This window comes from Pantherophis guttatus, chromosome 2 (genome assembly GCF_059756535.1).
Source record: "Pantherophis guttatus breed Tessera chromosome 2, ASM5975653v1, whole genome shotgun sequence".
Classification (NCBI taxonomy): Eukaryota; Metazoa; Chordata; class Lepidosauria; order Squamata; family Colubridae; genus Pantherophis; species Pantherophis guttatus.
Genome location: NC_142064.1, coordinates 276,988,858 through 277,012,842, shown reverse-complemented (window position 1 = coordinate 277,012,842; position 23,985 = coordinate 276,988,858). Strand labels below are relative to the sequence as shown.

Below are 23,985 nucleotides of genomic sequence, written 5' to 3'. Positions count from 1 at the left end.
CTTCTGTGTATTCTTTTTCCACTATCTCATTGTGTCAACATGATGAGCGATACTGAGCCTCATATTTGAGTCCCTCTGGGGGACAAACACACTTTTGGAGATCAATTTCTCAGTTTTTTAATGTAACACAGCCCCCTTGAAATCAGATTAATTCTACAAGAATCCCCCAGCCTGGAAAGATCAAGCACAAAGGTGAACAGAAAGTCAAGACTTCAACAGGACAGAACTAGATACAACACAGAAAAGGTGTAGGGGAGAGTATACTTTGTAGGGAAGGGGGAATTCCTTCTCAGAATCTGTGGGGATTCTCAATTGTCCAGCGCAGAGCTTCCCCAATCTTTCCCACTTTGTGGCCCAGGGTAGGGGTGGGGATGGTTCTGCGAGAGCAGTGGGGAAGCTCGTGAACCGCTCCTTTTGCACTCGCCCGCTGCTTGCGTAAGTGGGGACGTGGGGGGGCAAGAGCATACTCGCCCGTCACTTCCGTGACTAGTTATGAACAGCTCAATTTACCGGCAGTTGGCCACAGCTCTGGGAACAGGGGTGAAATGCTACCAGTTCGCTCTGGTTCAGGAGAACCGATAGTGATAAAAAATACCGGTTCGGGTGAACCAGTAGTAAAAAAAAGCTACCAGTTCCTCCGAACTGGTATTTCTGACGATCAGCTATGCCGCACAGTTTAACTTTGCTAGAAAGCAGGAAATCCTGCTTTCTAGCAAAGCTAAATCACGCACCACAGCTGATCCCCCCCCCCGCTGTTCTACTTAACCTTCCCAAGCCTCCTTTTGGGATGTACTACGCATGCACACAGCACTGATTTGTGCATACTACACGTCACCCACCACACTTGGTGTGCACTGTGCATGTGCACACATACAGCACCCATTTTCTGCACAGCGCGCACGCAGTTAGCAAACCGGTTCAGATTTCACCACTGGCTGGGAGGTTGGGACCCCTTATTCAGGTCATGCTTGTTCCGAAGGTCATCTTTCAAAAGGCAACTGGACTTTGTTTTTGCATGAAGACGTTTCGCTTCTCATCCCAGAAGCCGAGAACTGAAGAGGCTTCTGGGACGAGAAGCTAAACCAACTTCAAGTAAAATCCAAGTCCAGGTGTCTTGAAAAAACACCTTTGGGAGGCCTTCACTGAGTGCCACCACAGGTGATACAGATAACAGGACCAATAAACAGCTGCGAAGGAATCCGCAAAGGATATATTGGTTGCATGTTTATTTCATGATAAATGTCGCTGTACGGCTTCCCTGCGCTTTTTCCTTTTCCCACGTTTGAAGCATCCCCGTTTTCGTCTCCCTCCCCTTCTTCCGCCTCTTCCAGGCACACATCCACATTTCGCAGAGGATCGCGGGAGAGAGAGAAACCCCAGGTGGCCAGAAACCGCAATCAAAGCAGGTTTTATCCCAAGGCGCTTTGCTCACTTCAGCCCAGCTCAACCTTCACCCCACCCATCATTCCCGGTCCCTGCAGCAGCCCTTCTCGACCCTCGCATCACCCCCCCCGCCCGCCACTCTCGACGAAACGGCCCGCCACGAGCCTTTAACCGTCCGTAGGGAACGGGGCATGCGCAGAGGACCTTTGTCAGCCCTCGATGCCGAGCGGAGAACGAGAGGCGATAATTACCTTACGAGACGCTCTAGCCAAGAGCCGTAAACGGGAAGGGGGGGCGGTTATAAGAGTTTGCCTCTCTAGGAAGGAGCACTCTCTGGTTTACAGAGTCGGAGATCAGAAGCGCACGTGAAGTTTTGGCGGCAGCGATATACAGCTGCTCTTCCCCGCCTCAGAAGCCCGAAGGGAGCAGAGCCCCCCCTTCTCCCCCCCCGCCTGAAACCAGGAAAGAGGCGGGGCGACTGGGTGCGGGAGGGTCCGCCGTGACCGAAGGCGGCGGCCTCGGAGGGAGTTTCCCCCGTTGGGGCTGCGCTGAAGCCGGAGACGGAATGGAGTTCCGGGGGTTTCCCCTTCAGGCGGGGAGCGGCCTCCCAGAGGAGCCCCGCAGCCCCGAGACCGAGCGCTGGCGCTTCCGCAGCTGCGTCTCCCGGGAGGCGGAGGGGCCCCGGGCGCTTTGCAGCCGCCTGTACGGGCTGTGCCGGGGGTGGCTGCGGCCCGAGCGGAGCAGCAAAGCCGAGATGCTGGACCTGGTGGTGCTGGAGCAGCTGCTGGCCCTGCTGCCCCCGGAGCTGGCGGGCTGGCTGAGGGAGTGCGGGGCGGAGAGTTGCGCCCAGGCGGTGGCCCTGGCCGAAGGCTGCCTCCTCGGCCCCGCAGCCGCCCCGGAAAAGCTGGCAAAGGGCCGGCAGGTGAGGGAGCTTCATCCTCTTCGACGCCTCTGGTGGTGTCTCTTCTTTACAGATAATCAGAGAGAAAAGACATCCAGACAACACGTGTTGGGATATAAATAATATGTGGGAATAACTTTGCAGGATGGGGACAAGTCATAGACTGGACAGTCATAATTTAAAAGATAATCTCAATTCTCATATGATGATGGAGGTAGAGTAGTGGGGGAAAAAATCATTAAAAACCTTTCCTACTTTTGCTTCAAGTAAAAGGAGAGAATGGGAAAAATACAATATTCTATTAATGTGACTTTATAATGAAGATAGAGCTAATCTTCATTGTCAGTTCTTGTCTGGACTACCTTGAAGGAAAATAGTGTTGTCCCCAATTCGGGTCTGAGCCTGGTGCTGATGCCAATGAAGGACGCCAGGCAGGAGGTTCATGTTTTGATTGCTTTTCATTGGGGTACCCCAAGGAAAAGGACTCCTGGCCTAAATGCCAAGAACAAATGATTAAGTAACCTTTATACAGTTCCAGTAAAGGGGAAAGCGGGACAAGGTAGGGTATAATAAGAAATATGTAATAAACATTTCAGTAATAATTCTACAATTTGTTCTATTGGTCTCTAGCTGTCCCTATGCCTAAACCTTGGTTAATGAATGCCCCAGGAGTTATCTAATACACAATTTATTTGCTGCAGGCCATCTCTATTCCTAACTTTTAGCTGAGGTCTGTAAGTTGCCTAATTCTTTTGTTACTTTTATCAGTTATCTAACTACCAAGAAGTGTTACAAGCTTTGCACATGCTTATTTCCTGTGGATAAGCATTCTTTGTTCTTGCCAGACTCCACAATTACAGGCTTCTTGATTTACTTTCAAGTGTGTTCCATGACCTGGCTTTATTTTAACAGAAATCCCATCAATAGGAAATAAAGAAGGAATGAAATATTTCATAAAAATGGCAGGCGTTTATCCAGAAATAACAGTAACCTATAGAGCAGGAGTTCTCAAGTTCTTCCATTCTGACTTGGGTTGCTAAAATACATTTGGAGGGGGAAAAAGCAATGCAAGAGAGCTAACATGGTTACAGTCATTTGAAAGTGGATCATAAAACAGGCTATTCTTTCAGTTGCAGGAGCCATATGTGGGGGAAATCTCAGCAGAGCACCAGGGACGAGATCAATCAAGTTGTTCAGTAGAGCTTTTTTTCAGGAGGATCCAACTGGGGACAGCTTGCCAGGTAAGTGTAGGTTTCTTGTGAAAAGTTCAAACGCCTTTAGTTCATGAGCCACTTTGAAAACTAAATGCTGAGCCTGTGTGCATTTGAACCTGGTGTCCCCACAGAATGCCCCAGTGAATCCCATTTAATTTTCAAAATTATTCTGGGGATGAAAACGAAGGACAATTCTCAAGAGTCTTGTATTAGGAAGTGTAATTTATATATTGGAAGACTTTAATCTTTATTAACATTTTTCTAAAGACTTTGGAAAAGCAGTTAAAAAGTAGAAGCCGTGAAGTGAAACAATATCAATTCCACAAATAGGCCAATATATCCACTTAAAAATAAATTATGGGAAGGACAAATTTCTCACATAAAAACCCTTAAAACTGACAAATAAGCTGACAGGTAAGACTGTTGGTCAAGTGAGTTGATATTTCCAGGGTCATTTACAACATTTTGAAACATGCCAGGTAAAAAATTCTTAGTAGGTATGCCCTGTTTTCTAACAAATTTGTATTTTGCTGAGCCAGAGAGATGGGACTCTGCCCAAAACCACCTTTATTTTTTCAGGCTGGGGGGGTTATTCCAGGTTGGGGGGGTATGTTCCCAAGGAGTGTCCTCCTACCATTTGGATCCATCGAAGCCGTATTTGCAACAGCAGCCTGAAGGAGGTGGAGGGAGGCTTCTCAGCTTTAGGGACCTTTAAAGACGTGCAGGACCTATGCCTGTCCTATAAGAAAACGTCCATTTGATCTCTTGGAAAGCTCTATTTTCTTTTTTGGAAGTAAGAAAGAAAACAGAGGATTATCTACTAATGAAGACATTTCCTTTCTAGAGCTATGTTCCCTTTGAGGAGGTGGCTGTGGAATTCACAGAGGAGGAGTGGGCACTGCTGGATTCTGACCAGAAAGCCTTGTGCAGGGAAGTCATGCTGGATGTTTCTAGGAATATAGCTTTTCTAAGTAAGGATGCCTTTTTGCTATTTATTGGGAAAGGTGTTTTCAATAGGAGGGAAACGGGGAAGATACCTGGACTAAATGGTCAGGTCTTTACGTGACCACCATCTGTAAAACCTTTCTAACCTCAGGAAAATCATAGTCAGAATGCTTAGTGTGTAACTAATACTCAGTTGAGGCCTTAGATTCTCCATGGAAATGCTTGGGCAGCTTGACATCAACAGCAAAACCTTAATCTGGTTCAGGGCTGAAAAATCTCTTGGATACCATTAGAGTCACCTGAATAACAATTTCCACCTACCATCTCCTAGCTGACACATAGCTGGTGCCAAACCTGATGCTCATATGGGCATATTTTTCACTGGGGAGACCCCCTCCTTCTCCATTATTGTAAATTCTAATGGGAATTTATGTTTTCTTTTTTCAAAGTAGATGATGGTGATTGTAATGGGCTAGAGAACAAGAAGGACAAGCATCTGAGGTTATTGAAATGGCCAAGAGGAGTATCTGCAGAGAGCCATTCCTTCTCTTTTACGATACCTAAAATACGGAATACGGAACATAAACCACAACGGTCTGTAAAATGTGAGAGGGATTTCAGACTAAGCAAAAAGATGAAACTATGTATGAACTGTGGAAAGAGCTTCAGTAGCAAGAGTAATCTTAATTGCCCTCAGAGGAGCCACATAGATGAGAGGCTATATGAATGTCCAGAATGTGAAAAAAGCTTTTGTCAGAAAACAGAGATGATTTGTCCACAAAAGATCCACACAGGGCACAGACCATATAATTGCCTGGAATGTGGAAAGAGCTTTTTTGAGAACAGTGATCTTACTCGACATCAAAGGATCCACACAGTGGAGAAACCCTATAAATGCCTGGAGTGTGGAAAGAGCTTCACTCAGAAAGGAAAACTTAATTCTCATAAAAAGATCCACACTCAGGAGAGACCGTATAAATGTATGGAGTGTGGAAAGATGTTTATTGACAGCTGGCACCTTACTCTCCATCAAAGGATGCACACGGGGGAAAGACCATATAAATGCTTGGAGTGTGGGAAAAGTTTTAACTGGAGCAATAATCTTATTCGTCATGAAAGGATCCACACTGGGGAGAAACCATATAAATGCTTGAGGTGTGGAAAAAGTTTTGCTCAAACAGTACATCTTAATACTCATAAAAGGATCCACACGGGGGAGAGACCATATAAATGTTTAGAATGTGGGAAAAGGTTTAGTTGTAGCAGAAGTTTAATACATCATGAAAGGATCCACACTGGGGAGAAACCATACAAGTGCATGGAGTGTGGAAAAAGCTTTACTCAAGCAGCACATCTTAATTCTCATAAAAGGATCCACACTGGGGAGAAACCATATAAGTGCACAGTGTGTGGAAAAAGCTTTGCTCAAACAGCTCATCTTAATTCTCATAAAAGGATCCACACAGGGGAGAGACCATATAAATGTTTAGAATGTGGGAAAAGGTTTAATTGTAGCAGAATTCTAATACATCATGAAAGGATCCACACTGGAGAGAAACCATACACATGCGTGGAGTGTGGAAAAAGCTTTGCTCAAGCAGCACATCTTAATTCTCATAAAAGGATCCACACTGGGGAGAGACCATATAAATGCACGGAGTGTAGAAAAAGCTTTGCTCAAGCAGCACATCTTAATTCTCATAAAAGGATTCACACAGAGGAAAAACCATATAAATGCTTGGCGTGTGGAAAGAGTTTCGCTTGGAAAGTATGTCTTACCCGACACCAAAGGTCTCACACTGGAGAAACCATATAAATGCACTGAGTGTGGAAAGAGCTCTGCTTGGTTAGAGAAATAATTATTCCTGTAAAGAAAGCGGAGCCATATTTATCTTTTATGTAACCTAAGACACCAGCTGTTAGACATTAGATATGGAGTTGTGTAAGAAAGGACTTTTGAGGGAAAAAGAGTTATAAATTGATTAGTACATTCCATGTCAAGTCAGGCTAACATCTGACTTGACTAACTTCCTGATAACAGGAAAGGAGCTGTCATGCTAAAATAGATGTTATGACCAAGATGGGGCAATTATCAGGGGAATGTACTTGTCCACGAAAAACAGCTGTTATGTAGCCAAAACTTATGTAAGAAAATATGAGGCGTTAAAAGGGGAGGAGGTTTTTACTCTGAAACTGTATTTAAATTTGTAATCTTATGTATTCTTTGCTCTTGTTGCTCTAAAAGGGGGGCACTTTTGCAAAAGTTAAAGGTTTTTTTTATTGTTTATGGGAGTCTTCTGATGTTTAAACGGAGAAGTTTAAATGGCTGTTATGTAGCCAAAATGTATGATCCTCTTTTTTTTTACAGAATATATCTATCTATGCTTCATATCTTTTTAGTTGCTATTTCTTTTCTGTTGAAGTCCTGACTTTTTATTCATCTTTTCTGCTTGATGTTTCCTGGTTGATTGATTCTTAAAAAGTTGATCTGGTTTCAAGGGGCTGCACTACATTAAAAAAAACCCAGAAATTGACCTCCTGAAGTTGGTTTCTCTCCCTAGGGCTCGGTATCACTAGCCATGATGACAACTGGGTCAGATAATGAAAAAAGAATACATGGAAGGAGACAGCTGGAGAACTACATGTCTTTAGAGCGTATTGATTCCAAGAGTATAAAGAGTTTCTTCTCCAAAATGTGTTAGGAAGCTCAAGTGGTTAATAATTGGCAATTACTCAAAAGGAGGCAGTATTTCTGGGGCTGATCGCACCTTCAACTTCTCCTGGTCAGAAGATAACAAAAGGAAATCACGAGATTTCTTTAACTAAAGAAGAAAGGGAAGAAAAACTAGCACTATTTTGTAGGAATCAATATCTGCAGATTGAAATCCTTTCTAAATTTGGTAAACTTACGCAATTCCAGATACACGCGCGGCATCCGAAGGCAAGATAGGAAGACCTGCGCACAGATTAGAGAACAAATGAAAATATTACAATGCCATAAATTGACATGGGAAATGGGATGGTTACATAACAAATAGGCTGGTGACCCCCAGGGGGAGGGCCTTCTCTGTGGTGGCACCTACCCTCTGGAATCAGCTGCCCCCAGAGATAAGGAGAATCCAAGACCTCGGTGCCTTCCGCCGTGCCCTTAAAACTTTCCTTTTCCAGCAAGCCGGGCTGGTTTAAAAATTTTTAAAATGTTTTTAATTGGTTTGTCACTTTTTAAATTATGGGGCCAAGTAGATATATATTCTTTTAATTGTTTTTAATGTTTGTATTTTATGTTTCTTATTTGTGGCTGTACACCGCCCTGAGTCCTCCAGGAGAAGGGCGGTATATAAATTCGAAATAAATAAATAGAACTGACAGCGGGTGCACTAAGGCAGCCATAGATTGGATTCCACTTGTTTAAAAAGCATCCATGAAAAACCTACAGCAGGATGGAGTGATGATGTCAGCAAGTATTGCAGATTTTTGTTGTTCAGCAGCGCCTGAAACGTCCTTTTCCCTCAGCCCCATTTTCCCCCTCCTGAGTCTCCTTCCTTCTGAGGTTCTCTCTCGCCCTGACCGTTTAACGGCTTCCCGCCAAAATTCCACACGTCATTGAGGAACACAGACAACAGAGAAATAAAGTAGCCTGAAGGAATTCCAAACCATTTATTGCTTATAGATTCATTTAATAATATATAAATAAATTTACTGGCTGGATGCCTGCCATAGGACTCTTTCCATCTCACATATACACACACACACACCTCCCACCCAATTCTTCCACGTGTCCCATGAACGCATCCACGTTTTCAAGAGGATTGCGTGGTAGAAAGAGGAATCCCAGGTGTCCAGAAGCAGCAATCAAGCCAGGTTTCATTCCAAGCAGCTTTGTTCATTTCAGCCCCGCTCAATCTCCACCGGAGACATCACTACCGGCCTTCTAGTCCTTCTCCACTCTCGCCACTCCTCCCGCTCCCGACTAAATAATTCCGCGGCAATTTGAGTTCGGGCGACCTTTAACCGTCAACATGGAACAGGGCATGCGCAGAGCACCTTTGCCAACTCTTGAAGTCGAGCAGAGGACGGGAAAGGCCGTAGTTGCTTTAGGAGACGCTCTAGGCAGGAGCAGTAAACGAGGGAGCCTAATAGGGCTTTGGCATTGCCTCTCTGGGATGCAGCCGTGTCTGGGAAGGCAGGAGGCCTGTGGTGGGAGCGACTTGCAGCTGCTCTTCTTCGCCTCAGAAGCCCTGAGGGAGCGGAGCCCCGCCCACTTCTCCCCTGAAAACGGGAAAGGGGCGGGGCGACTGGGTGGGGGAGGGTCGCCCGTGACCGAAGGCGGCGGCCTCGGAGGGAGTTTCCCCCGTTGGGGCTGCGCTGAAGCCGGAGACGGAATGGAGTTCCGGGGGTTTCCCCTTCAGGCGGGGAGCGGTCTCCCAGAGGAGCCCCGCAGCCCCGAGGCTGAGCGCTGGCGCTTCCGCAGCTGCGTCTCCCGGGAGGCCGAGGGGCCCCGGGCGCTTTGCAGCCGCCTGTACGGGCTGTGCCGGGGGTGGCTGCGGCCCGAGCGGAGCAGCAAAGCCGAGATGCTGGACCTGGTGGTGCTGGAGCAGCTGCTGGTCCTGCTGCCCCCGGAGCTGGCGGGCTGGCTGAGGGAGTGCGGGGTCGAGAGCTGCGCCCAGGCGGTGGCCCTGGCCGAAGGCTGCCTCCTCGGCCCCGCAGCCGCCCCGGAGCCCGGAAAGGGGCGGCAGGTGAGGGAGCTTCATCCTCTTCTACGCCTCTTGTTTCTCTTCCTTGCAGATAATCAGAGAGAAAATAGATCCAGAAAACACGTGTTGGGATGGTGTCAATAGCATGTGGGAATGGGGACAAATCATAGACTGGATAGCCATAATTTAAAAGATAATCTAAATGCTCATATGATGATTGAGGTGGAATGGTGGAAATAATCATAAAAAACCTTTTCTAGTTTTGCTTCAAGTAAAAGGAGAGAATGGGAAAAATACAATATTCTATTAATGTGACTTTATAATGACGATGCGTGGATATAGGGACGCGGTGGCTCGGTGGCTAAGATGCTGAGCATGTCGATCAGAAGGTCGACAGTTCATCAGTTCGAATCCCTAGTGCTGCGTAACAGGGTGAGCTCCCGTTACTTGTCCCAGCTTCTGCCAACCTAGCAGTTCGAAAGCACATAAAAAATGCAAGTAGAAAAATAGGGACCACCTTTGGTGGGAAGGTAACAGCATTCTGTGCGCCTTTGGCGTTTAGTCATGCTGGCCACATGACCACAGAGACGTCTTTGGACAGCACTGGCTCTTCGGCTTTGAAACTGAGATGAGCACCACCCCTAGAGTCAGGAACGACTAGCACATATGTGCGAGGGGAACCTTTACCTTTATCTATGATGACAATAGAGCTAATATTCATTGTCATGATCCCCCTTGAAGACCTGATAAATGGTTCCTCCAGTCAGGATTCCCTGATCAGGGACTCATTCCCCAGTCCTGAATCCAACAATAAGGTAAAGGTTCCCCTCGAAGGAGAATGGGGGCATGGTCAGTTTCTGGCATGCCGTGTGCCCAGTGTCGGTCCCATGGATGGGGGGTTGGGGACCTGCCCTACCTGTCAATAGCAGGAGAGGGCCCTGAGCAAACTTTTGAAAAATGAAAAGAGCAACAAGATTAAAGGCCTGGAGGCTAAAACATAAGTACAGTGGCAGGATTTCGGATTGGCTAGTCTACAGAAAAGAAGGACTAGTTTAGTTTATTATCATTGCACCTCATACAACGAAATTAAATGCCATCATCAGTGTACATCATACATAAGAAAACTATAAAAAATAAAACAAAAACACATCCTTCACATTCTATTCAATTTCACTGAAAATCCCTGATAACTGCATTAATATTGCACTATACAGTAGAATTCAATACAGTTACTGCTCTGGGATAGAAGCTGTTTTTCAGCCTATTTGTCCTTGTTTTTATTGTCCTGTACCAGAACAGAAGAAAAACAGGAAATAAAAAAAGAAGCAACTCACAAAAGTGGCAGGCGTTTATCCAGAAATAATAGCAACCCCAGAGCAGGGAGTTCTCAAGTTCTCTCATTTTGACTTTGGTTGGAAAAGTACAATTGGAGGGGGGAAATGTAAGGCAAGTGAACTAAGATGGTTAAAATCATTTGAAAGTGGATCATAAGCCAGACTTTTCTTTCAGTTGCAGGAGCCATTCATTGGGGAGATCTCAGCAGAGCTCCAGGGAAGAAGAGCTCCATCCAATGATTCCGAAGAGGTTCTTTTCAGGAGGATCCAACTGGAACCACCTTGCCAAGTAAGTGTGAGTATCTCAGGAGAAGTTTAAACCCCTTTTGTTCATGAGCCAGTTTGAAAACCAAATGCTGAGTCTGTGAATTTGAACCTGGTGTCTCCACAGAATGACTCAGTGAGTCTCACTTATTCAACCTTTATTATTAATTATTTATTTTATTTTATTATTTTATTTTATTTTATTTTATTTTATTTTATTTTATTTTATTTTATTATTTTATTTTATTTTATTTTATTTTATTTTATTTTATTTTATTTTATTATTTTATTTTATTTTATTTTATTTTATTTTATTTTTTTATTTTATTATTTTATTTTATTTTATTTTATTATTTTATTTTATTTATTTTATTTTATTATTTTATTTTATTTTAATTATTTTATTTATTTTATTTTATTATTTTATTTTATTATTATTTTATTTTATTATTTTATTTTATTTTATTTTATTATTTTATTATTTTATTATTTTATTTTATTATTTTTTTATTTTATTTTATTTATTTTATTTTATTTATTTTATTTTATTTTATTTTATTTTATTTTTTTATTTTATTTTATTTTATTTTATTTTATTATTTTATTTTATTTTATTTTATTATTTTATTTTATTTTATTTTATTTTATTTTATTTTATTTTATTTTATTTTATTTTATTTTATTTTATTTTATTTTATTTTATTTTATTTTATTTTATTTTATTTTATTTTATTTTATTTTATTTTATTTTATTTTATTTTATTTTATTTTATTTTATTTTATTTTATTTTATTTTATTTATTTCTATACTGCCCTTCTCCCGAAGGACTCAGGGCGGTGTACAGCCTAATTAAAAACACAAAGACAGACAAAATTTAAAAATAATTAAAATTATTAAATAATAGGCCCAATTTATAAAACCCCAAATTTAAAATCCCATTTAAAACCAATTAAAATCTTTACATTGATAGCCCAGCCTGGCGGAACAACATGGTTTTGAGGGCACAGCGAAACACACGGAGATCAGAGATTTTACGAATTTCCTTCAAGGTGGTTCTGAGGATGCAAACGAAGGACAATTTACAAGAGTCTTGTATTTGTAAAATGTAATGTATATGTTACAGAATTTTAATCTTTCCTAATATTTTTCTAAAGACTTTGGAAAAGCAAAATAAAAGCCATGAAGCGAAACAATATCAATTGTGCAAAAACGGCTTCAGAAATACCCCAATGTATCCACTTAAAAATAAATTACGGGAAGGACAAATTTCTCATATAAAAACCCCTAATTCAAAGCTGACACATTTTAATGGTAAGACTGTTGGTCAAGTGATTTGTTATTTCCAGGGTCATTTATGACATTTTGAAATAGGGCAGATAAAAAATTCTTAGTAAGCATGTCCTGTTTTCTAACAAATTTGTATTTTGCTTAGCAAGGGAGATGAGGCCATGGGATTCCTCTGCCCAAAACCTCCTTGGTGAATTATTCCAGGCCGAGGGAGGGGGGTGCCATTCTACTACTTGGATGCATTTAAGCTATGTTTCTAACAGCAGCATGGAGGAGGTGGAGGGGGGCTTCCTACACTTAAAAATCTTGTGGACCTGCAGGGCCTATGCCTGTCCTATAAGAAAATGTCCATTTGATCTCTTGTAAAGCTCTCTTTTCTGTTTTGGAACTAAGAAAGAAAACATTAGAGAGGACTGTCTTATGGGGAAGATTTTCTTTTTCTTTCTAGGACTCTGATCCCTTTGAGGAGGTGGCTATGGACTTCACAGAGGAGGAGTGGGCACTGCTGGATTCCGGCCAGAAGGCCTTGTGCAGGGAAGTCATGCTGGAGGTTTCTATGAATTTGGCCGCTTTGGGTAAGGATCCCCTTTGCTCTGCATTCCAGTCATTGGAAAAGGTGTTTTCATTGGGAGATAAATGGGGAAGTTACTTGCACTAAATTGCATAAAGCGGTCAGAACTCTACCTGGCCATCACCTGTAAAACCTTTCCTAATTTCACAAAAATGAGTCAGAATGTTTAGTATATAGCTAATATCCAGTGGAGTAGCCACTGCCACAAACAGTCCCACACAGTTCCCTTTGGTAACTTTTAATTGCCAGGGCCCCTGGATCATAAGCCAGCAGAAGCACTTCATGGGCAATTTTGTCCAAGGTTGTCATCACAGCCACTCTTTTAGAATACAACAAAGGTCTTGGCAGAAATGCTCACCATAGCTTCGTGAAAGGCCTTTCCACAGAAAGGCTGTGGAAATGCCTGGCCAGATTGACCTATCAACAGCAAAACCTTAATCTGTAGGTAGAATTTAGGTAGAAATCCTAAATTCAAGGCTGAAAAATCCCTTGGATACCATTAAGAGTCACCTGGATAACAATTTGCACCCACCATCTCCTAGCTGACACATAGGTGGTGCCAAACCTGATGCTCAGATGGGCATTTTTCACTGGGGAAACACCACCCCCCTCCATCATTGTAAACTCTAATGAGAATTTCTTTTCATTTTTCTAAGCAGGTGATGGTGACAGTGATGAGCTGGGGAATGAGGATGAAAAGCAGCCACCATTATTGACACTGCAAAAAGCACCATCTGCCAAGAGTCATGCCTTCTCTTTTACATCACCTAACATACCGCATTGGAAACCACACAGATTTTCAGAATATGAGGGGGATTTCAGTCTAAGCAAAATGATGGAACTTTGCATGAACTGTGGAAAGAGCTTCATTAGCACAAGTAATCTAAATTGCCATCAGAGGAGCCACATAGATGAGAGGCTATGTACATGTCCAGAATGTGAAAAAAGCTTTTGCCAGAAACCAGAGATGATTTGTCCTAAAATGATCCACACAGGGTACAGACCATATAATTGCCTGGAATGTGGAAAGAGCTTTTTTGAGAACAGTGATCTTACTCGACATCAAAGGATCCACACAGCGGACAAACCGTATAAATGCTTGGAATGTGGAAAGAGCTTCACTCAAAAAGGAAAACTTAATTCTCATAAAAAGATCCACACTGGAGAGAGACCGTATAAATGTATGGAGTGTGGAAAGACGTTTATTGACAACTGGCACCTTACTTTCCACCAAAGGATGCACACAGGGGAAAGACCATATAAATGCTTGGCGTGTGGAAAAAGCTTTAACTGGAGCAAAGATCTTATTCGTCACGAAAGGATCCACACAGGGGAGAGACCATATAAATGCTTTGAGTGTGGAAAGACTTTTGCTCAGAAAGGATGTCTTACTGGTCATGAAAGGATCCACACAGGGGAGAAACCATATAAATGCACAGAGTGTGGGAAAAGCTTTGCTCAAACAGTACAACTTAATGCTCATAAAAGAATGCACACGGGGGAGAGACCGTATAAATGCTTAGTATGTGGAAAAAGTTTTAATTGGAGCAGAGGTCTAATACATCATGAAAGGATCCATACTGGGGAGAGACCATATAAATGCACAGAGTGTGGAAAAAGCTTTTCTCAAGCAGCACATCTTAGTACTCATAAAAAGATCCACACAGGGGAGAGACCATATAAATGTTTGGTGTGTGGTAAGAGTTTTGCTCGGAAAGGATGTCTTGCTGGTCACGAAACTATTCACACAGGGGATAAACCATATAAATGCACAGAATGTGGAAAGACCTTTGCTCGGACAGGACATCTTTATTCTCACAAAAGGACCCACTCAGTAGAGAAACCATATACATGCTTGGAGTGTGGAAAAAGTTTTAACTGGAACAGAGATCTTACTCGTCATAAAAGAGTCCATACAGGGGAGAGACCATATAAATGCATAGAGTGTGGAAGAAGCTTTGCTCAAATAGGGGCACTTAATTCCCATAAAAGAATCCACATGGAGGAGGGACCATATAAATGCATGTAGTGTGGAGAAAGCTTTTAACAATTACAAGACATTTAGTCGTGAAAGAATCCACATAGAAATTCCATATTAATGGAGGGTGGAAATAATTTTACTGGGAAAGAACATCTTACTCGTCATGAAAGGATCCACGCTGGGAGGAAACCTTCCAAATGGACAAAGTGGAAAGGCCTTCAGTAGAAACTCTTATCTGACTCCCCATTAGAGGATCCACACAGGAGAAAAATCATGTAAATGTAGGGAGTGTAGAAAAAGCTTTCCTTTGGAAGGATACCATAATTCTCAAAAGAATGCCCACAGAAGAAATGATATAAATTAATGGAAGATGCTTCAGAGCAACCTTTCTGGTCCCAAATACTGGAATTCATTCAGAGCAGCCAGGTGTTCCCTTTCCTAATTTGACCTGCATTTTTCTTCTCCCTATGGAAAGACTGATGCAAAATAAGAAATTAAGCCCTTCAGCCCATCTTACTATCTTCCAACCAGAGGACTGATGGCTTCTTTGACTTCCCTCTTAATTTACTGACCCCCTCCCCCCTGTAAAACAGAAATGGAATCTTCATCATTATTCTAGTCATTGTCTATCCGCTGCAGGATGAAGATTTGTTCTGCATGTTTCCAAACCAATATGGTCTTGAGATTTGCTTTGCTATTTGGGTCTGCAATAGTTGTTGATGTTGTCACTATGGCTTGTTGTGCCTCTCTTTTGTGGACACTTTTTATCATGTGGAATCCATTCTATGACTGCCTTTATCCACTAGTTCTTGCATTTGCATTTCTATTCTTTTACTCTTTAGAAGATATCGTATATTTTCATTTATTCTCCAGTCAATGTCTTTCTATCTTGTCTTGTGATGCTGAGCATGTATCTGAAATTGCATAAATTTACCAAATTTAGAAAGGATTTCAATCTGCAGATCAGTGGAGGGTTGCTCCCGGTCCGGTCCGGTTCTATAGAACCAGTAGTAAAACCGGTGGGAGGCTCCGCCCACCCATCACATAATGGGTGATCTGCACAGGAGCTTAGCGAGCGTGCGTGCACGTTCCCGTTGCGAACCGGTAGTAAAGGTAAGTGGGACCCACCCCTGCTGCAGATGTTAGTTCCCACAAAATAGTGTTCGTGTTTCTTCCCTTTAGCTAAAGAAATCTTGTCATTTCCTTTTATCTTCTGACCAAGTTGAAGGAGTGAGAAAGATCACCTCCTTTTGAGTAGTTGCCAATGCAATTATTCTTCACCAACACATTTTGGAGAAGAAACTTTATATTCTTGGAACCTTATTAATAAACTCTTATAGCATGTAATTTTCCCCGCTGTCTCCTTCCATGTATTCTTTTTTTCACTACCTGGCCCAGTTGTCATGGTCAGAGCCCGATAATTTAAGTCCACCTAGGGCACAGGTGTCAAACTCGATAGCGTCATGGACTGGATCGTGACATATTGCAAAGTTTTTTGCCTTTGCAGAGCTGGGGTGGGCGTGGCCTGCGTGTGATGTATCCAGCCTGAGAGGTGCTGGTTTGACAGTCCTGACCTAGGGAGAAACCAAGTTCAGGAGGTCAATTTCTGGATTTTTTTTTTTAGGTAGTGCAGCCCCTTGAAACCAGATCAACTTTTTAAGAATCTATTCAGCCAGGAAACATCAAGCAAAAAAATAAAGATGGATAAAAAGTGTAGACTTTAGCAGAAGTAGCAACTAAAAAGATATAGAGCAGATTGTACTCTAGAAAAAAGGAGGATTGTTGAGGATCGCCACAGGAATACAGACAACAGGAGAGACTAGTCTGAAGGAATCTCCAAACTATGTATTGCTTATATATTTATTTAATTATAAATAAGTTTACTGCCTAGATGCCTGCCACAGGGCTCCCCATTTCTCACATTTGCAGCACCCTTCAAATCTCTTCCCCCTCCCCCTAATTTCTTCCACGTGTCCCAGCAATGCATCCACATTTCCAAGAGGATTGCGGGAGAAAGAGAAATCCCAGGTGTCCAGAAGCGGCAATCAAGTCCAGGTTTCATTCGATCTCCATCATTCCCTGCTTTCTAGCCCTTCTCCCGGCTCGCATCCCTTCCCACTCCCGACTAAATACTTCCGCAGCAACTGAACACGGGCGTCCTTTAAGCGTCAACGAACAGGGCATGCGCAGAGGAGTCTTTCCAGGCCGAGCAGACAGTAATTGCATTAGGAGACGCTCTAGACAGGAGCCGTCTAATAGGGCTTTGCCCCTCTAGGATGCAGCCGTCTGTGACCCAGTGTCTGGGAGGGCAGGAGGAACCTGTGGAAGGAGCGACTTGCAGCTGCTCTTCTCCGCCTCAGAAGCCCTGAGGGAGCGGAGCCCCCCGCTGCTCCCCCCCCCCGAGACCGAAAGGGGCGGGGCGACTGGGTGTGGGAGGGTCCGCCGTGACCGAAGGCGGCGGCCTCGGAGGGAGTTTCCCCCGTTGGGGCTGCGCTGAAGCCGGAGACGGAATGGAGGCTCGGAGGTCTCCCCTTCAGGCGGGGAGCGGCCTCCCCGAAGGTCCCCGCAGCCCCGAGGCTGAGCGCTGGCGCTTCCGCAGCTGCGTCTCCCGGGAGGCCGAGGGGCCCCGGGCGCTTTGCAGCCGCCTGTACGGGCTGTGCCGGGGGTGGCTGCGGCCCGAGCGGAGCAGCAAAGCCGAGATGCTGGACCTGGTGGTGCTGGAGCAGCTGCTGGCCCTGCTGCCCCCGGAGCTGGCGGGCTGGCTGAGGGAGTGCGGGGCGGAGAGCTGCGCCCAGGCGGTGGCCCTGGCCGAAGGCTGCCTCCTCGGCCCCGCAGCCGCCCCGGAAAAGCTGGCAAAGGGCCGGCAGGTGAGGCTCTTTCATCCTCTTCGACGCCTCTGGTGGTGTCTCTTCTTTACAGATAATCAGAGAGAAAAGACATCCAGACAACACGTGTTGGGATGGTGTCAATAGTATGTGGGAATAACTTTGGAGGATGAGAACAAGTCATAGACTGGACAGTCATAATTTAAAAGATGTTTTAGTTCTGAGGTTCTCTGACTTGGGTTGGGTTGGATAAGTACAAGTGGAGAGGACAAATGTAAGGCAAGTGAACTGTGATGATTACAGTCATTTGAAAGTGGATCATAAATCAGCTGTTCTTTCAGATCCAGGAGCCATTCATGGGGGAGATCTCAGCAGAGCTCCATGGAACAGGAGATGGATCCAGTCCTTCTAAAGAGCTTTTCAGACGGATCCAACTGGGGCCACCTTGCCAGGTAAGTGTGGGTTTCTTATGAGAAGTTTAAATTCCTTCCATTCATGAGCTCCTCTTACAACCAAATACTGAGTCTGTGTGCATTTGAACATGGTGTCTCCCCAGAATGGCCCACTGAGTCACATTCATTCATCTTTTAAGATTGTTCTAAGAATGCAAACAAAGGACTATTTATAATAATAAGATAGTAAAATAATATAAGGTAAGGTAATAATATAAAAAAAGATGTTGGGACTCAGAGTGCAGAAAAGAGCAAAAGATGATTAGGGGGCTGCAGCTGAAAAGATATAAACAACATTGCAGGAACTGGGTATGTCTAGTTTAATGAAAAGAAGGACTAGGGGAGACATCATAGCAGCCTTCCAGTATCTCAGGGGCTGCCACAAAGAAGAGGGAGTCAAGCTATTCTCCAAAGCATCTGAGGGTAGGACAAGAAACAATGGATGGAAACTAATCAAGGAGAGAAGTAACCTGAAATTAAGGAGAAATTTCCTAGCATTGAGAACAATTAACCAATGGAACAACTTGCCTTCAGAAGTTGTGGGTGCTCTATTACTGGAGGCTTTTGAGAAGAGAATGGACAGCCACTTGTCTGGAATTGTATGGTGTGTCCTGCTTGAGAGGGGGGGCTGGTCTAGAAGACTTTCTTCCAACTCTGTTATTCTATATTAGGAAATATAATTTATGTGTTGGAAGAGTTTCATAATGTTTTTTTAAAACAAGTTAAAAAATAAAAATCATGAAGGGAAATAATAAAAATTGGATTAAAACTGCTTCAGAAATATGTTAACACACATCCACTTAGAAATGTATTACAGCCCCTATCCTATTTTCTAAGCAATTTGCTGAATCAGACAGGTGAGGCGAAGAATACTCTCTCCCCAACTTCTTGCTGAATTATTCTGGACCAGGAAAAGGCTCCCCATTCAGAGCAATGTTATCATTCTATTACTTAGATGCACTTAAGCCAAGATTGTTACAGCCGAAGCAACAGTCTGAACTTGGGAATTTCATGGCAACAAGAATTATGGGGAGAAGTAGACTTAAGCCTGCTTTGCCACAAAATATCCATTTGGTCTCTTGCAAAGTTCTTTTTTCTGGTTTGTGCGTGAAACATACAAGTGTTTCCTGGGATTGTCTACTAATGAAGATGTTGTTTCTCTTTCTAGAGTTCTGCTCCCTTTGAGGAGGTGGCTGTGGACTTCACAGAGGAAGAGTGGGCGCTGCTGGATTCTGGCCAGAAGGATTTATGCCGGGAAGTCATGCTGGAGGTTTCTAAGAATATGGCCACTCTGGGTAAGGACCCTCTTTGCTCTGCGTCCATTCATTGGGAAAGATGTTTTCAGTGGGAAATAAACTGTGAAGTTTCCTTCACTCATTTGCTTAACGTGGCGAGGACTACCTAGCCATCATCTGAATAGTAGCACATCTTTAAAACCTTTTCTAATCTCAAGAAAACAATCAAAATGACACATGTTTTGTAGTTAGCAAATATCCATGGAAGAGCTACTGTAGGAAAGAACTCCATCCATTTCTCCTTGATTCATTTCAACTGCCAGGACCCTGCTGGATCACAATTCAGGGGCAGAGACAATTTAGAGGCAATTTTGTCCAAGGTTCTCACAGCCAAGGCCTTGGCAGAAACACTGACAGTAGCTTTGGGGAAAGCTTTAGATGCTCCATGGAAATGCTTGGGCAGAATAACAAATCAATCAGACTCCCAACTAAACATTTATTGGATTCCATTAAAATTCCTAGACAACAACTTGCACCTAAGGTCTTGTAGCCGCACACATGGCATGTATTTGAGAAAAGGAATTACCTCTCCTTAACAGTTGTAATGTAGTAGAGGACCAAGCTGAGCCCGAGGGAGGAATCAAACATATCAGTTATAAGTCCCTTTAAGCCCACCTAGAATTCCTTTGACTGTTATCTACTGCCAGTTGCTTGAACCATTAGTAGTTCAGATTCTTTTAGAGAGCTTAAGTTTGCAGTAAATCTTTATACCCATTTGAACTGCCTGGATCTCCCGATTTCTCTGCTGCTTGACATCTAAATTCTAATAGGAATTTCTATTTTCTTTTCTTCACCAGGTGATGGGCTGGAGAATGAGAATGATAAGCAGCTGAGGTTAATGCAAATGCAAACAGCAAAGCATGAAATGGAAGAAATGATGTTTGGCCATCAAAGGGACCCACAAATTCAAGTGAGAAGCTCCTCAGAAGATGGAGAGGGGATCTCCTCCATTTCTCTCCCTATTGAAATCCATGGCTTCCTTACCCAGCAAGGGAAGAGAAAAGGAAAATATGGTAACAGAGAGCAAAGTGAATTTGACTTAGGGGAATGCGGCAGAAGCCAGAGCACAGGAAAAGAGTATGTCACCAAACAGTGTGGAAAATATGTCAATCAGTTCTTCTCTCTTGCTTTACATACAAAACTCTATGGGAAACACAAAGCACATACCTTTGTAAAATTTGGGAGGGATTTCGTTTTGGGCAGAAAGATAAAACTCTGCATGAGGTGTGGAAAGAGCTTCAGTAGCAAAAGTAATCTCAATCGCCATCAGAGGGTCCACACCGGTGATAAACCTCATAAATGCATGGAGTGCGGAAAGCAGTTCAGTCAGAAAGGACATCTTACTCATCACAGAAGGATCCACACAGGGGAGAAACCATATACGTGCACAGAATGCGGAAAGAGCTTTGCGCAAAAAGGACAACTTAGTTCTCATAGAAGGATCCACACAGGCGAGAGACTATATAAATGTGTAGAGTGTGGAAAGAGGTTTATTGAGAACAGAGATCTTATTTGCCGTGAAAGGATCAATCTAGAGCGGAGTCAATATAGGTGCATGGAGTGTGAAAAAAGCTTTACTGACAACTTTACCCATCATGAAAGGATCCACCCTATAGAGACTCCCTACAAGTGCATGTCGTGTGGAAAAGGATTTACTCAGAAAGGACATCTTACTCGTCATGAACGTATCCATTCAGGGGAGAGACCATATAAATGCAGAGAATGTGGAAAGAGCTTTGCTGAGGAAGGACGACTTAATTCTCATAAAAGGATTCACACAGGTGAAAGACCATACAAATGCATAGAATGTGAAAAGAGCTTCACTCAGAAAGAACATCTTACTTGTCATGAAAGGGTCCACACAGGGGAGAAACCTTATAAGTGCACAGAGTGTGGAAAGGGCTTCAGTAGAAACTCTTATCTCAACCGTCATCAGAGGATCCACACAGGTGAAAAACCATATGGTTGCAGGGAGTGTGGAAAAAGATTCATTGAGAATAGAGAGCTAACTTCCCACCAAAGGATCCACACAGGAAACCGACCATATAAATGCCTAGAGTGTGGAAAGAGCTTTTTTGGCAACAAAGATCTTATTCGTCATCAAATGATTCACATAGGGGATAAGCCGTTTAAATGCCTGGAATGTGGAAAGAGCTTTACTGAGAGAGGGAAACTTATTTCTCATAAAAGTGTCCATTCAGGAGAGAGACCATATAAATGCCTGGAGTGTGGAAAGAGCTTTACTCAGAAAGGAAAACTGAATTCTCATAAAAGGATCCACACAGGGGAGGGACCATATAAATGTATGGAGTATGAAGACAGTTTTATGGACAACAAAGACCTTAATCACCACCAAAGGATCCACACAGGAGAGAATCCTTATAAATGCAGTGAGGATGAAAAAACCTTTTTAACAACTACGGGACCTTTATTTGTCATGAAGACATCCACACAGGAAGAAATTATAAATGTCTGGAATGTGGAATGAGCTTCATTGAGAATACAGGTAGTCCTCAACTTACACCCACAATTGAGCACAAAATTTCTGCTGTTGTGAGACATTTGTTAAGTGAGTTTTGCCCCATTTTACGACCTTCCTTGCCACAGTTGTTAAGTGAATCACAAAGTGGCTTCCCCATTGACTTTGCTTGTCAGAAGGCCACAAAAGGGGATCATGTGACCCCAGGACACAGCAAGAGTCATAAATATAAACCAGTTACCAACTTTCTGAATTTTGATCACATGATCTTAGGATGCTGCAAAGGTTGTAACTGTGAAAAATGGTCATAAGTCACATTTTTCAGTGCTGTTGTAACTTTGAACAGTTGCTAAATGAACTGTTGTAAGGCGAGGACTACCTGTAGTGTGCTTCTCATAAAAAGATGCACATGGGAAAAACCATATATGGGTAGTCCTTGACTTTCAACAGTTCATTTAGTGATTGTTCAAAGTTAACGGCACTGAAAAAAGTGACTTCTGACTATTGTAGCATCCCCATGGTCATGTGATCAAAATTCAAATACTAGGTAACTGACTCATGATGCTTGCAGTGTCTCAGGGTCATGTGATCCCCTTTTGTGACCTGACAAAGTCAACGGGGAAGCCAGATTTAGTTAACATTTTGACTAATTTAAGGCTACTTCTGCTGACTGCAAGCTGCTTGCAGTTTGGCAGATTGTATCTCACCAAGCTCAAGGTTGACTCAGCCTTCCACCCTTCCCAGGTGGGTAAAATGAAGACCCAGATTATTGGGGGCAATATATTGACTCTGAAAAATGCTTAGAGAAGGCTATAAAAGCACTGTGAAGCGGTATATAAGTCTAAGTACTATTGTTATTGCTATTAACACATACAGTGGTTCACTTAACTGTGGAAACAAAGGTCATAAAATGGGACAAACTCAATAAATATTTACCAACATAAATTTTAGAATAGATAGAATTCTTTATTGGCCAAGTGTGATTGGACACACAAGGAATTTGTCTTGGTGCATACGCTCTCGGTGTACATAAAAGAAAAGATACATTCGTCAAGAATCATAAGGTACAACACTTAATGATAGTCATAGGGAACAAATAAGCAATAAAATCATATTAGGAAACAGTCAATATAAGTCAAAAGGATGCCAGCAACAAGGTTAGTCATAGTCATAAGTGGGAGGAGATAGGTGATATTTTGGGCTCAATTATGGTCGTAAGTTGACTACCTATAACTCCATGAAATAAGGTTAATTCAAAACAGTCAACTTTTCCATCATCAAAGGACGCAGACGCAGGAGGAAACTTTCTATTGCATGAAACCAGCAGAGACATTTGGTTTGTATAAATTATATAAATAAATTTGTTCCATGATTTCTCAAAAGGATTCGGGTGCTTCCTCTATCCTTGGCAATTGATCAGAAAAATAGTCAGGAATTCAGATTGGAAGAGAAATATTAACTATCTCTAGGAATAAGGGTAGTTCACACACATCACTTGTATCTTTTTTTTTTTTTTGCATTCTATCAAGGTTTCCTCCATGCAATCACTGAATGCTCCCTAAAAAGCCTCTAACCTGCCACCCCCATAAAGTTCAAATTTCACACAGATGGGAGGGGGGGGAGGGAATTCAGCAAGACAATCCCCTTATCTGAACTGCTGTGCTGAGCAAGCCTTGCCAGAACACAAGATGAAGACATTTGTGCTTGGATGCCCATACGCCTAAGCTCAGAGAACTCCAAAAACTGTCTATAGAGGATACTCTCTTTTACTATTTTCATCTTTTCTGGCCCCATCTTTTTCTGTTTCTCTTGCCTTCCTTTCCATGCAGATGTCTTCCCAGATTACCCAATCCAATTTTGAAAACTTGCACAACCTCCTGAACCAAATTGCTCGCTCTCTCCTTGATGTTCTGACTTCCACTGCCATTCTTTCTCCCTTTTTTTGTTGTTAGTTGCGAAGTTGTGTCCGACCCATCGCGACCCCCATGGACAACGTTCCTCCAGGCCTTCCTGTCCTCTACCATCCTCTGGAGTCCATTTAAGTTCGCGCCTATTGCTTCAGTGACTCCATCCAGCCACCTCGATCTCTGTCATCCCATTCTTCTTTTGCCCTCAATCTTTCCCAGCATTAGGCACTTCTCCAGTGAGTCCTTCCTAGATATCTTTGATGAGGGTGAAGATTTGTTCTCTGAGCTTATGGGTTGGTTTCCAAATGATTCCTTACCAGGAGAAGTAATATCTTCAGCAGTTTCCCATAAACTCCGCTTGAAGATAGTTACCTAGCCTGGTAACACAAAGACACACATACACATACACAGCTTAATAGTATATATATTTAATAGTAAAAAAAGCCCAGAAA

General features: G+C 43.0%; 3 protein-coding genes across 4 annotated transcripts; all 3 read left to right on the top strand.

Annotated features, from left to right (window-relative positions):
- The first annotated feature begins 1,650 nt into the window (after positions 1-1,650).
- Positions 1,651-6,832, top strand: LOC132712353 (uncharacterized). Of its 2 annotated transcripts, none has more exons than XM_087884517.1 (4): positions 1,651-2,305; positions 3,415-3,525; positions 4,343-4,469; positions 4,896-6,832. In XM_087884517.1, exons 1-4 carry the CDS (start codon positions 1,949-1,951, stop codon positions 6,257-6,259), a joined length of 1,959 nt encoding a protein of 652 aa, XP_087740643.1. In that variant the 5' UTR covers positions 1,651-1,948; the 3' UTR covers positions 6,260-6,832. The 2 variants fall into 2 exon arrangements, with proteins under 2 accessions (XP_087740643.1, XP_060549465.2); XM_060693482.2 differs by having other exon boundaries at positions 4,893-6,832.
- Positions 6,833-8,197: 1,365 nt separating this feature from the next.
- On the top strand, positions 8,198-15,922 carry LOC117670033 (uncharacterized). The gene is made up of 4 exons (XM_034424887.3): positions 8,198-9,179; positions 10,647-10,766; positions 12,472-12,598; positions 13,251-15,922. Exons 1-4 carry the CDS (start codon positions 8,463-8,465, stop codon positions 14,621-14,623), a joined length of 2,337 nt encoding a protein of 778 aa, XP_034280778.3. The 5' UTR covers positions 8,198-8,462; the 3' UTR covers positions 14,624-15,922.
- A 108-nt stretch (positions 15,923-16,030) lies between these two features.
- Positions 16,031-23,008, top strand: LOC117670018 (uncharacterized). Its single transcript, XM_087884516.1, has 4 exons — positions 16,031-17,442; positions 17,742-17,852; positions 19,021-19,147; positions 19,945-23,008. Exons 1-4 carry the CDS (start codon positions 17,086-17,088, stop codon positions 21,633-21,635), a joined length of 2,286 nt encoding a protein of 761 aa, XP_087740642.1. The 5' UTR covers positions 16,031-17,085; the 3' UTR covers positions 21,636-23,008.
- Positions 23,009-23,985: the final 977 nt, after the last annotated feature.